The 14,403-nt window shown below is 42.1% G+C and overlaps 1 protein-coding gene across 2 annotated transcripts in view; it reads right to left on the bottom strand.

Moving 5' to 3' along the window:
• Window positions 1-3,156: 3,156 nt before the first annotated feature.
• Window positions 3,157-14,403, bottom strand: part of SFMBT1 (Scm like with four mbt domains 1) — a 139,755-nt gene continuing 128,508 nt past the window's right edge. Inside the window, exons 17-21 of one of the 2 annotated variants that reach the window (XM_077821806.1) lie at window positions 14,117-14,292; window positions 13,183-13,361; window positions 12,577-12,822; window positions 11,116-11,244; window positions 3,157-9,109 (exon numbers count right to left, since the gene is read on the bottom strand). In XM_077821806.1, the coding sequence (XP_077677932.1) occupies window positions 8,969-9,109; window positions 11,116-11,244; window positions 12,577-12,822; window positions 13,183-13,361; window positions 14,117-14,292 (871 nt within the window). In that variant the 3' untranslated portion in view covers window positions 3,157-8,968. The remainder of the gene's footprint in view (window positions 9,110-11,115; window positions 11,245-12,576; window positions 12,823-13,182; window positions 13,362-14,116; window positions 14,293-14,403) is intronic. The other variant, XM_077821808.1, reaches the window with a different exon arrangement.

Genomic DNA, 14,403 nt, shown 5'->3' with positions numbered 1-14,403 from the left:
AACTAAATCATCCCAGCCAGGGCTTTGTCAAGCCTGACCTTAAAAACTTCAAAGGAGGGAGATTCCACCACCTCCCTAGGTAGCGCATTCCAGTGCTTCACCACCCTCCTAGGGGGAAAGTTTGTCCTAATATCCAACCTAAACCTCCCACACTGCAACTTGAGACCATTACTCCTTGTTCTGTCATCTGCTACCACTGAGAACAGTCTAGATACATCCTCCTTGGAACCCCCTTTCAGGTAGTTGAAAGCAGCTATCAAATCCCCCCTCATTCTTCTCTTCCGCAGACTAAGCAATCCCAGTTCCCTCAGCCTTTTCTCATAAGTCATGTGTTCCAGTCCCCTAATCGTTTTTGTTGCCCTCTGCTGGACGCTTTCCAATTTTTCCAGATCCTTCTTGTTGTGTGGGGCCCAAAACTGGACAGTACTCCAGATGAGGCCTCACCAATGTCGAATAGAGGGGAACGATCACATTCCTTGATCTGCTGGCAATGCCCCTACTTCTACACCCCAAAATGCCATTGACCTTCTTGTCAACAACGGCACACTGTTGACTCATATCCAGCTTCTCGTCCACTGTAATCCCTAGGTCCTTTTTTGCAGAACTGCTGCCTAGCCATTCGGTCCCTATTCTGTAGCAGTGCATGGTATTCTTCCGTCTTAAGTGCAGGACTCTGCACTTGTCCTTGTTGAACCTCATCAGATTTCTTTTGGCCCAATCCTCTAATTTGTCTAGGTCCCTCTGTATCCTATCCCTACCCTCCAGTGTATCTACTGCTCCTCCCAGTTTAGTGCCAACCGCAAACTTGCTGAGGGTGCAATCCACACCATCCTCCAGATCATTAATGAATATATTGAACAAAACCGGCCTCAGGACCGACCCTTGGGGGGTACTCCACTTGACACTGGCTGCCAACTAGACATGGAGCCATTGATCACTACCCGTTGAGCCCGACAATCTAGCCAGCTTTCTATCCACCTTATCGTCCATTCATCCAGACCATACTTCTGTAACTTGCTGGCAAGAATACTGTGGGAGACTGTGTCAAAAGTTTTGCTAAAGTCAACACGTCCACTGCTTTCCCCTCATCCACAGAGCCAGTTATCTCGTCATAGAAGGCAATTAGATTAGTCAGGCATGACTTGCCCTTGGTGAATCCATGCCGACTGTTCCTGATCACTTTCCTCTCCTCTAAGTGCTTCAGAATTGATTCCTTGAGGACCTGCTCCATGATTTTTCCAGGGACCGATGTGAGGCTGACTGGCCTGTAGTTCCCAGGATCCTCCTCCTTCCATTTTTTAAAGATGGGCACTACATTAGCCTTTTTCCAGTCATCCGGGACCTCTCCCGATCACCATGAGTTTTCAAAGATAATGGCCAATGGCTCTGCAATCACATCCGCCAACTCCTTTAGCACTCTCGGATGCAGCGCATCCGGCCCCATGGACTTGTGCTCGTCCAGCTTTTCTAAATAGTCCTGAACCACTTCTTTCTCCACAGAGGGCTGGTCACCTCCTCCCCATCCTGTGCTGCCCAGTGCAGCCATCTGGGAGCTGACCTTGTTCGTGAAGACAGAGGCAAAAAAAGAATTGAGTACATTAGCTTTTTCCACATCCTCTGTCACTAGGTTGCCTCCCTCATTCAGTAAGGGGCCCACACTTTCCTTGACTTTCTTCTTGTTGCTAACATAGCAGAATAGTTGTTGAAGAATAGCCCGGAGCCTAATGTCCCTTTCTCTCTTGGTCCGAGGCTTAAACGACTTGCAAATCTTGCAGCAATCGCTGAGATGGGTTTCCCCCAAACAGCATAAACTGTCCACGTGTGGATTCCTCACTGGCATAAATTGCCTACAAGTGTCGCACGACTTAAAACCCGGGGCATGGGGCATGCCCTGGCCCTGGAGCTCTAGCTGAACTAAAACTAACTAACTACAGGTACCATGGAATGAACAAGCAGTTCTGGGGACGAGCTACAGAGAAGCTGGAGCAGAGCAGTTCTGAAGCATCTCCACTGGCGGCAAGAAGGACCTGAGGGTGGGGAGAATGCGCAGCGCCCTTTATACCGCGCCATGGAGGTGCCACTCCAGGGGTCGCTAGGGGAAAAACTTCCGACACCGGTGCATGTGGCGAGCATGCACATTTATTGGGGAATACACATGGGCAATCGCTCGAAGAAGGATTCAAGTAGGGCACAGCTCACCAAACAACAGCTCACCCAGGAGGGGTAACAGTCACACGGACCACGGTATTGTCTAGCACTGCACCCCCTTAACACCACCACTCTACATGAGTAAGTTCACTCCCATATTTCATCAGTGGTGCACATGCAGGTTCCAAGCTCTGATGACTTGGCTGGTTATAAGGTTATAAACTCCATTAGGCCTTTGTACCTGTATTTTCCATGAATAGGAATCTCAGGCTGGTTAAACTTATAGTGCATCTGGCATGCACAGAACATTGGACACCTCACAGAAATAAGTTATAGCTTTGGGACCAAGTTTTTACTCACCAAGGAGCCCCACACTCCAGGCTTCCAATTGAGCATCTCCCGTAACACCTCTTGTAGGGCTCACAGCAATTGCAAGCTGACATGGCTCTTGTGGGGCTCCCCTCTGACAAAGCTCAGGGTTTTAAAAGGGGCAAAAGACAGTCTTCACTGACTACACAATTTGCAAAATATTAGGCACCTCTGTGATGCAAGGTGCAATATAAGCAAATGCTGATGTAACTTAAAAATATCTTTTAATATACAGGATTTCAGTTCAATTTAGAAGAAGCAATTCTATCCCACTCCCACTGCTACATCTCACTTGATTTAAGTGGGTGGTGTAAAATGTGTACAGGACAATTAAGCTGTACGCAGGGGAACAAACTGTAAGGCACTCACTCATTTACTGAAAACCAGAATAAAAACCTCATGAAAGGAATGCTATTTTTTTTTAAATCAAAGTTGCCCTGTGAAACTCAGTGCCACAGGATATTGAGACAGAGCTTAGCCAGATTTTTTTATTTTATTTTATTTTTTAAAAAGTGCAGAGTTAAATGAATAAAAATAAATTCTGTTCTGATGGAGTGCCAGCAGCAGCATAATTAGGCTGCCACATGGTTTGGTTTTAATTGTACTTTAACAGCACTCTTGTGGTCAGTTAAGGAAAGTGATGAAGAATATGGATCAAAGGACTCCTAAGATTTTATTTTCATCTCCACCACTGACCTACTGCATGATCTGGGGAAGCTATCATCCTTCTTTGCCTCAATTTTTCCAACTTACAGAACACCAAAACTGTCCTCCCTAAGGAAGAAAGCAAAGGTAAAAAACAGGACTTAGCACGTGATGGGGCTGCACAACCTCAGAAAAACTACTAACAGAAGAATTGTGTGGCTTAGTTAACTGTTGTGGTAAAGTACTTTGCACTTAACTTTCATATGAAGTTCCCAAATTATCATATTGGAAAGGGAAAGCTGCATTTTTTCCCCCTATTTCCATCTTGTGTACAAAACATTACCCCCAACTGGATTAAAAACAAAAACAACCCTGCAATAGCTGTTTCTTGTTTTGTTTTTTAATTTTCTTGCAACCACTTAAAACTGTCATAATATACCACAAACTTATATACACTCTTATTTACAGAGAAAGAAGCAAAATATTCATCCAAAATATTTTTAAAAACCTTTTGATTAAATTGCTATACCTATCAAAAATGATGGGACTTGATAGGCATATTTTCTTGTGCATATTTCTTCTCCATTTCATATTTCACTCTCAATGCATATATTATATAAAAAACAAGAAAAAAAGCAAGCAGGAAGGACATAAACACAATATGCATTTAAATTGGGTTTTGTTGGTTGATTGGTTGAAGAACAAGCAGCAAATTTAAAAAGGCAAAACACAGGAAAAGTGCATCAATTCCAATGATTTAGTATAAGAAAGAGGCCTATGCATGGTGATACTAGCCACGATGGAACCTCCCAGCAGACCTCTGATTGTCTACAAAGGCTTTAACACAAGTAAAAAAACAAACAAAAGAACAGGGAGGAGAAACATGAGACCTTAAGAGAAACACAGGAAGTATTTTCCCACGAGGCTTCTTGGAAACTGGAGCTAGATGACTTCTGGAAGAGGCAGGTATTCATTTTTGCCTGGACTTCACAAACTCAGCTATGCATTCACTCTGCTTGACCAAGAGCTTCAGCCTCACCACTAAAGCCAGATCTGATTCCTCACGCAATGCTGGAGACTTTCACAGGTACTCATGGGACAGCAGAGCCAATCACAGGTGTCAGCTTGATTGTGCTAAGTCACTTAGATCCTCTGCTTCTGAAGTTTGTCAGAGTGAGATCTGCTGACTTCCATGGCTCAGGGCTCAGCCTCTCACCACTGGTGTCAGACTAAACAGAGCACGTTTGTCTTCTGATCAAACAATTTCATCTGCCGTGCGTGATATGCTGCAGCACATTGACAGATCCAATTTATGGTGAGCTAGAATCCAGCATGGAGACACTGAAGTCCTACCAATCTTCTACTCCATTTTTGCTGGTCAGTTTTCAAATATGATATTAAAAAAAAGGCAAATTACAATAATGAAGCTTATACCATAATTAGTGTATCCAACCATGACCCACTCTAACCTTTCACCCATAAGGCTGCCTTCAAAAACAAGGCTATTTGTATGATTTGGGAAAAGTTAGGCAACACACTAAAATGTGGCTCAAACATCATTAATTTGAAATAGTGTTTAACCAACATTTAAGAAGTTTTCAGACACACTCAGTTCAATTGGCCCAGATCCTCAAAGGTATTTAGCCTCCTAACTTCAACTCATTTCAATGGAAGTTAGGAGCCTAAATACCTGTGAGGACTGGGCCTTTGTGCTTAGTGAATGTATTAAAAACTCATAGTAGGCAGTAACCAGTCCTACAGCAGCTAGTTCGGAAGAAGCTATGTATGGTATCATATTTTTGGCTTATGATAAGGTTACCTAATCCAGTGACTTTTCTTGCCAACGTACTTGCCTTGCTCTTTTGTCCTGAACACAACAGTGGGATGGATTTGCAAAGGCATCCATTTCCTATCCAATCTTAAACTGCAGAATTTGATGGGTTTGCAGAGCCTATTTGGCTGCCATCAAGATCTCATAAGCCAATCAAGCCTCGTGCTAGTTATGTATAAAATCTTTGTACATCATGTGGAAAAATGGAGTGCTAAGTCCTGCAAGTAATAAATATATTTATATTGCTTTGAACTTAACAGTCCTCTCTTCTCTATATATATATCATTAGAATTGGGAATAAGAAATCTAGCACCAAAGTCTGTTACCACAACAGAGAACTCTTAGTGTTGTGATAGGCAGAATCTAAAAACTACACCTGAGTCTCACCAAACACGCTGTCTTTATCAAATCCATAAGGGTCTGGCAAGCTCTTTGGACTTCTGTACCATCCTCAAATGTGAATGGCTTTCTACTTGGTTCCTCAGGCAGTGACTTGATTTTTTAAAAAATTCTAGAAAAAAATTGAAAGTAGCTTTAGATCAGTCTTGTACCTTTCCCTTTTTGGAAGGGTCTCTTTCCATTCATCTCTGCCTGTTTGGGAGAGTAGGCTAAAAGCTGCTCTTGAACCTGATAGTAACTGGGTCATGTTAACTTGCCATCCAAGGGACATTATATATGCACATTTTTAGAGACCAAGCGCCTCTCTGCTATGGGCTCATTTTCTACTAGTGCAGGCAGTTCAATACCCACTAATGAAATCTGCTTGCCCAACATGGCTAAATGTAGCCCTGTAAGTAAATGCTATGCGGGTGGCATCCTAAGTTTTCTAAAGCTATGATGTGCTAAACTCAGACTGTATAATGCAGCCACTCAAGTTTATAATATTAAAAGAAGTGAGGGAGGCAGGAAAAGTAAATCCTGTGCTCCTCCACTGGTCAGCCATGGAAGAGCCTCCTTTACCTCTGTATATACAATAAGTGGTACCTAATAAGGAGCTCATTTTCCTGTAGTGATAATTCCCTAGAGACTTGCAAAATGCCATTGCCCTTAATTCCCTCCACCTCCCATGCAACACTTATGGCAAGTGGATACAGTATAATCCCTGAAGCCAGGTGAGGTCACAGCAATACCTGCTGATGAAGATATGATTAGCCTAATGCCAAGATCACCCAACAAGCTACTCAAAGCTATCTAATTCTGCAGAAACAAAGGAACTACAGTAGCATGTGAGCCTATTTCAAGTCATGTCAGTGCAAGATCAACAGATACAAGCCAAAATACGTCTTTGTATTGTAGATGGAAAAGGATCTTTTAAAACAGTATCAAATAAAAAGACCATCCATAGGCAATCCCCAAATATCCCCTTTAAATCTAGCAATAAAGACAGAGTGCATTTTCCCCAGGAAGTGAACACGTGTGCAGCATAGAAACATTATACACAAACAATGGAAAACATCCCTTTTGAAAACTCAAATAAAAGTGGATCCCATTGGGACCAGACTGCCAATGCCTTCCGAAGTGAGGCAGAAAAATCAGCCTATAAAACATGCCCAAGGTGACCTGTAGCTACTTCACTGGCCTCTGAAGCAGCTCACAAATGGAGTATGAAATTGATACTTTAAAACAAAACCCTAGACTTTGTGATAAAAAGTTAGTTAAATATCTCTTTATGTTTAAGTTCTGTTATTTTCTGACATCTACCTAAACACACCCATTTTTATCAGGAGGGAAATGCAGCAGTCTTGGCTACAGAGCCATCAGAGCTTGGAGTCAGCTTTTCCTTCAATTAAATAGAGGGTCGTGGAAACTTTGTTCTGCATCATCGTCCAGCTCTGATGTTGCCTGTTGGTCAAGTCTGTCAAGGCAAAATGCCAAAAGTCATTCCATTTCCCCAAGGGAAAAATCAGACCAAAATTTCCATTATTAGATGCATATTGGGAGGGGCTTGGAACAGGATTTCAATAAAAATTTGTTTTAAACCTCGCTAGCTATGGATTGAAAAACAAAAGAAAGGAGTGTGCATCTCATTCACAACCTCCCCCCCCACCCCCCGCAAAGGTACAAACGGGTAAATAGTTTGTCTTACATTTAGATTTTCATTTTAGGGTGGAGGAGGAGGATTCTTTGGAATTTAGCACTTCTCTAAATATTTTTGCCTTGACTGAAGTATTTTAGCAAAAGAAACACTCTGCTTATCCAGAGCTGCTCTCAGTGAAAGAGGCTTCACTGCATTCACTTCCCCTCAGTGTCTTGGATAGGCCAGGAATGGACACTAGGACAAGGTGAATCCTACAGTTTTCAGTTTACAAAGGATTCCCTAACTGAACCCTACAGTTTGGTTCATACAACATCCTAGGAACTAAACCCAGTAGGCTTGCATGGAGCTCAGACTGCCTCTATGGCCAGTCTCTAGCTACCATACATCTTGGAAGCCACTAAACATATCTTTCCTGCATTGCCTCCTCAAACAAATTCCCTTAGCAAGCACCAGCATCCTCTACTTTCTTCAAGTATCCTAGTACCTGCCTCAGGGCTTTCTGCAGGAGTGAGCTTGAGTGGAGGGAAAAACAGGGGAGGCATGCTTTCTGATTTCCCACCTATATGTAAAATCTCAGCTCATGTTCCCCCAGACATTTACGAATACAGGCAGAGGTTGATGAATGGAATCTGGAACTCAGTGCTCATTTTCAAGTGGGTCCGAGGTTTGATGCCATTTCACACAGCATATTAGACAGTAAGGTTGGCTCTGTTGCCCACTAAAAGCTTATGAAGAGAACAGCTGTGCAGAGCTCCTTATGATGGCTATCTGATTCCATTCAGGTCTGACATGCAGGTCACCACTAGTGCAGCTCCACTGGAAGAAGTCAGTGTAGGCAGGGCTTAGTTTTCAATCACTTTTACCAAATGGCCTTCTCTGAGTAAAAAAAACCTGAGTCATGTCCACACTGCAGCTCCCACACTTGCTTTCTCTGGTGGAGCTGAACTGATGGTGAATTTTCCTAGTTTACACATGGACCTGAGATTCATGTAGTGGGGGCAGGGAGAAGAGCAGCATTTAACATGCTCTGCTATGATCCCAGCTACTTTGTATATGTAGAAAAGGGACAAAGAGATTCAAGCCATGTTTTTAAAAGATAGGTCCAGTAATTCTACCTGACAGCCAGGATGCAGAAAACGGAGCCCTTTCCCTTTCTCCCACCCCCAACACACACACACGGGGGGGGGGAGGGGGGGAGGGGGGGAGAGGGAGAGAGAGAGAGCGCACGCAAACCTGTACAGCTACCAATGAACTTCTCAAAAGAATTAACCCCCTCCCATCCTCAGTAACCACTTTTACTGTGCAGGCGGCAGAGGTAGTTTAAAAAAAAAAATCCCAAAAGACGAATATAAAAAACTCTTGCTATACTGTACATTCAGAACCCTGTGGCCACATCATTGTCCTGACAATGAGCTAATTTAAATTAAAAAAAAAAAGCGCTGATGTGTAAAGAGCACATCCCAAAGCTAGTGCTGTCTTAAAGCAAATGTTCTCTTTCGGAGAAAGGAAATGGAGTTCTTCTTGATTGGTTAGGAATAGGAAAAAAACATTTTCCAGTAGCTGCCTTCTCACTTACATGGCATCCGTCTCTCCTTTATCTTTTTTAATTCTGCACCACCAGAACTCTTGAAACGTCTGTCTCCTTATAGGAAACGTTTCTGTAACATTTTTTAAAAATTAAAAAAGGCATGATCAGAGTGAGAGACTCATGTTCCCAAGCTAGCAGCCAGCTGGTAGGGTAGCTGCTATGTTTGCATTGACATTTTGCTCCAGATGTTGTCTTCCTTCCCTCAAAGTGCAAAACTGTGGCTGAACAGATGTTTGTAGGTCACCAGAACTGGAGCCTCACTTTAACCCCATTTGGCTTTCGCTGCCAGAAAGGGAGGAGCATGTTGCTGCAGTTGTGCTTCAAAGGTCCACTTCCATTTGGCCACTCCTCAGTTAGCAAACTGCTGATAAAAAGCAAGTTTGACCCTTTCAATGTGGTGGCAAAGTTTAATAGCTGGCCCAAGTTTCAAGTCCATGCACTCCTGAACAGTGGGGAGGGTGAGCAGGAGAAGAGCCTGACCATCTATTTCCTGTCAGGAGACAAACAAAACACTGGTAAGGTAGAATTAGTTGCTCATTTACTCCCATTCAAATTTTGGCTTCCTCGAGTTTCAGCTCATGACTCTCTACCTCTAGGAATTTGCTGTTTCACTTGTGCTGCTTCATTTAGCTAGAAATCTCCCTCTCATTACCTACTTGCTTGCTTCCTTCCTTCCTCATATTGAAGTGCAGGTCCATTCTAAATTGTCTAAACAAGATATCATATGGTTTCATCCTTACTGTCTCAATGGTTCCAGAGAAAATGTATTCAGTTTACAAGTAATGTTTTTTTCCTAATTTCTAGCCCTGCAAACTCAATCTGTGTTCAGAGAAGCAATCTGGGTTGTGTTCTCATGCATCCCCACACTGTAATACAAGTTGTGCCAGCCAAATTACACCCTCAATAACACCTACAGCCTTCATATTATGCCCTTAGCAAAATTTGTGTTCACCACCCAGGAGGGGCCTGGCAATTTGTAGTACTGGGCACTTAATAGGTAAGACTAGCAAAATCCACCTTTGAAAAATAGATGTAATACGAAAAAATACATTAAAAGGATTCTCACTTTTGTGCTGTATTTTTGATACCCTCTTAAATATGGATTAAAGTTTCTTTCCCTAATGACTCCCTGTGATAAACAAGGCTGAATTCCCACTCTGTCACTCCGAGTGCAGAAAGTGGGGGCCCGCAAGGATTCTAAAAGTTAATACTTGCCAGTCCAGGCTTGTATTAAACTCCCAAGGATACAGCTTTTCTCTGACCTTTGGCTTGGTAAATGCTGCCAACAACCAAATGCAAAAAAACCCCTTTGAACCCAGGAAGGAGCACTTGGGAATTCCTCTCTGTGGAGTACCCGCAAGTCCTTTCACCCCCATCCAGGGAAGAGCTGAGAAAGAAAACAAAGCTGTTTTCTTTGGCTATCAGCTAATCAAACAGCATGCACAAACCTAACCCGTTAGGGCACCAAAAATCCAATCCTGTTCTTAAAAAAAGTAAATTGTATTAAAACAAAAAGAAAGAAAATACAGCTAAAACATAGGCATTTGCTAGATTTTAAAAGAGCAATTCCAAAAATTAAGCACCCAAACTAACTTCTTGGGGGTTTAGCTTAAAGGTTACAAGATAAGAAATAAACCAGATAGCATCTAACTAAACATTCTCTATCCAAATTATTTCTTCTAGGTATGCAAAATACTTGTTCATACCTGGTTCAAACCCTACACAGCATTTCTACTTATAGCATTGCTGCTCCGTGTTCCTGCAGTCCAGGAAAAAACAGACAGACAAAGGGAAAGTTTTTCCCCCCCCCATTTAAAAAAATCTAGCCTTCCCATTGGCTCTTTTGGTCAGGTGCCCACTTTTTTTTCCTTTACCTGGGGGACTTTTTAACCCTTTACAGGTAAAGCAAGTAAAGAACAGCTACCAAGAGATATTTTACAGCTAACTGGCTGGCTGGGTGTCCATCAAAGGGAGCTATCCCCCTGTTTATTTATCACACTCCCTCTTCATTAGTGCATCAGCAAAGCACTGTGTGATGCCTGGTAATAAATATTGAGCAGTCTCCAAACTTTAAGGTTTACAAAGCACTCTGTAAGTGTTATTTATAGTAAACGGTACAATATTTACCAATCATTTGACACTGGGAGTGCTACTTGGGTCAAGATAACAAGCTCTATATCCTCTTTCAAATAGGCAACTGAATTCATTGTGACCTGTTTTAGTTGCTGCCTAACAGTTTTCTCCCAAGTCAGTTTTGGAAATCAAATGCAGCACATAGCAAAACGTTCAGTAGGCCATGGAACATAATAGAATGCCTCTATGCTAGAACGAGCTGTAAGAAACAAAGTGTAAAGTATTTTGCCATATCAAAAACATTATAAAAACTGCAGCAACTATGTTTTATCCTTTAGTAATTAAAACTGGTTTCATGTGGTCAGTCAATCAGCAGATAATGCAGCAGCAGGTTCACGTATTTTAAAAAGAAGCGTTGCATACCTGATCCAGGAAAATTCTGGCTAACGGGGCACAGTCTGTGGATTTGAGGAACCGCACAACATCAGCCACGCTCCATTCCAGAGGATTACTGTCCAGCTGCAGCTTTTCGGCAACTTCATTCTTTATTTCCTAACCCACCCGCCCCCCCCAAATACCAAAACGTTATATTTGCCATGTCCACATAGCATGTTTCTAAAATAACTCTGAACTTGAGAGGTAGCATTGTCTAGCAGAATGCTAAGAATCAGAAGTCAGGAAGTGCTGAGTTCTAAAATCCCAGCTCTGCCAATGGCTTGCTGTGCAGCATTTGGAAAAATTCCCCAAACTCGTTATTTTAACATTTTTTAAATTGGGGTAGTATCCTCACCTCCCTCCCAGACAAGTCGTGAAGATCAGTAATATCTGTATGCTGCTTTGAGCATGGGAAGGGCTAGTCCCCTCAAGTTCATGGCCCCTGCCTAACACCAGGCATAGTGGTGCACAATCTCAGGCTCTTATTGGATTTCTCTCTGCTCCTGGATTCCCAGGTAGCTGCAGGGCCTGAAAACACGTATTTTGAAAACAAGAGAATGCATCTTTCCCATTCAGGTGCAGAACTCCCCCTGATTACCACTGTATCACACCAGAAGTCTGGACTAGCATCACATACAGTACACAAGCAAAATCTTAGCTGTGACCTTGGCAATATTAGGGCAAAATAACTTTCCAAATGAATAGACCGTTATGAGATGATCTGAGAATATGAAGTCACCATTAAGGTTGTGTGGAAGTGATAGTTGTGATATGTATTGCTTTTCAGCCTCTACTGGAGATGGAAGTGAAAATTTTATGGAGTGCTTCTGATGGCATTTTAAGCAATATGACAATGGCACATTGGACCTTCTTATTTTCATGCTTAAGAAGCTTCTTAAGCTTTGGGTGGGTCCTGATATAATCAAACTACATTTCATTACAGTTATGTTAATTTTAAGTTTTAATAATTACAGATTCAATGCATACTCGAGTTCTGAAGGAACAGTTTGGTACAGCAGCAGCTTGTCACTTCATCACAAATAGGGGGTTTTTATTTTTAAGAAATAGCAAAATTTGCTGATAATTTTGATAATAATTTTCAAAGATATGATCCTCTTACAAGAGAATTTTGGCCTTGGCTGAGTGAACAGATTAAATCATCACAGCTGCTATATTAAACCCCTTTAGAGAGTCAACATTTGCTCTGTCAACCCTTCTCCTTGCAATTCAAGGAATGTCACTTTTGCATTTAGCACTGGGAAGACAGGACACAGAATGCTCCGGGTGTACACTGGAAATTAAAAGCAACTTTCAATCAGGATGATTAGTGAAATTCACAGCAAACTGCCAAATGGAGGAAAATTCTGAATTAATGATATCTCCCTCCCCACACCTGGGGAAGTGACCAAATCACTGAGGAAGTAAAAGATTTTGTGCTTTAAGAGGTACCTTTGGTGAAGGGGGTTTATTTTCATCATCAGAGAAGGAAAAGGTCCGGAGCTTCCTCTTCCGCTTGTCTTGATCCTGAGCCAGGCAGTGGGACAGTTCACTCTGTGTGGGAGAGGAGGACCGCGATTTCTTCTCCGACACTTCCGACTCTTCAAGCAGTTCATCTTGCTGCTCTGAGGTGCTGTCCTCACTCATTGATTCTTCATCTACGTCATCCTGGTCATCCTCTTCCTCTCCCCCACTGCCCTGAAAGAGAAGAGAAATAATAAATTTAGAATGGGAAATTTAGTACATAAAATCCTATGATAGTCTCTGATCTTTACACTCACAGTTGCATGCAGTGCTGCTGTAATGATGTTGGTCCCAGAATATTAAAAAGACAAGGTTGGTGAGGTAATATCTTTTATTGGACCAACTTCTGCCAGTGAGAGAGATAAGACTTTGAAAGATACTACCTCACCCACCTTGTCTCTCTGATCTACAGTAACCGTTTGGCTGCACAGAGTCTAAAGGAACTGGTAACTGGCTGTGCACAGAGTCCTGTTCCAACACTGAGGCAATCTATGAACATACACTGTACTGTGCAAGTTTTCTCTAGCTGCATACCTGGAGAGATCCAACTGGAGAGTTGTCCACTGAGGTGGACAAACGTTTTTTCTTATGGACAAAGAAGTGTTTTCGTCTCTTCCTCCTCTTGCTTGGTTTCTTCATGCCTGCTTCCAGATTACTGTGGCCACCTGGTGGTCGGCCAATCCTTTTGTTTTTCCTCTTCCCATAATAGTGTGCTACATAGACAAAAGCAAAGGGTGTGTGCTTCACATGTGTTGTGTTGCAATGGAACTTCAGCATCATTAGGTTATCACTTATCAGCCCTCAGGAATGCAGAATCATTAACAGAAAGCTTTCCAACAGAAATCCCAACTGTGGAGAACATCAACATGAATGGGTCTATTCTTTCCTTCAATACCATACATTAAATATGTGTTTATTAATAAAGTTAATCACCCGACAAAAGGAGATTATATTTCTTTAGTTCTGAGAAAGGCCTCAAATGAACAGATTTTGGTGCAAATAATATCAGCAGCTATAGAGTGGCAGATAGTGGTGGTGGGGTTCTGCAGGATTTGGCATGCCCTGTACAGATCTATTGAGATGATACATAATCTACACTCACTGTGGCCAGGAGTTCAAATTAGTAAAATACATTATGGAGGCAGCTTGTTCTAAAGCAGAGTGGCAGGAGAGACATAACTTTTAATGAAAGTATCCTGGAATCAGTTTTTGTCCTAGAAATCATCAGCAGGAATTAATACAACATTAGGCATAATAGTTGGTTTTATGATGTTGCAGTTCACTGTTAGATAATCATTGTTTTGATCCAAGATATGGGTATCTAGGTCTATATCATTAGCACCTGGGCTGCTCATCAGGGTGAATGAAGTGATATATAATTTGTAACACACTTTGAGATCCTTCTGGATCAAAGGCATGGTCTAAATGAAGATCATTACATTGGCAAAAAACCCTGGTATCTACTCACTGTATTTGGTCTTTGTCAGGACAGAGCAGTTCTCTGAACACTTATCTAGCACCATCTGCGGGCCAAAGAGATTTGGACAGCATTCCAATTTGATGCAGGTTGTTCTACAGAAATCTGCCACCCGATCTGCTGTTCTCACAACCTCCACAGTGGCACGGTAACTCTTCCCTTTGTACCTGCCATTGGAGAATATCATCATAATCTAGCGGGTCCTAATACTGTTATTCACTGTGATAAAGATGCTATATTACACTATCAACATCAGACATTACATATTCAAAATAAGT

Source organism: Eretmochelys imbricata, chromosome 7 (genome assembly GCF_965152235.1).
Source record: "Eretmochelys imbricata isolate rEreImb1 chromosome 7, rEreImb1.hap1, whole genome shotgun sequence".
Taxonomy (NCBI): domain Eukaryota; kingdom Metazoa; phylum Chordata; order Testudines; family Cheloniidae; genus Eretmochelys; species Eretmochelys imbricata.
Note: the sequence above shows the minus strand (reverse complement) of the source record. Positions and strands in the feature narration are given on the sequence as shown.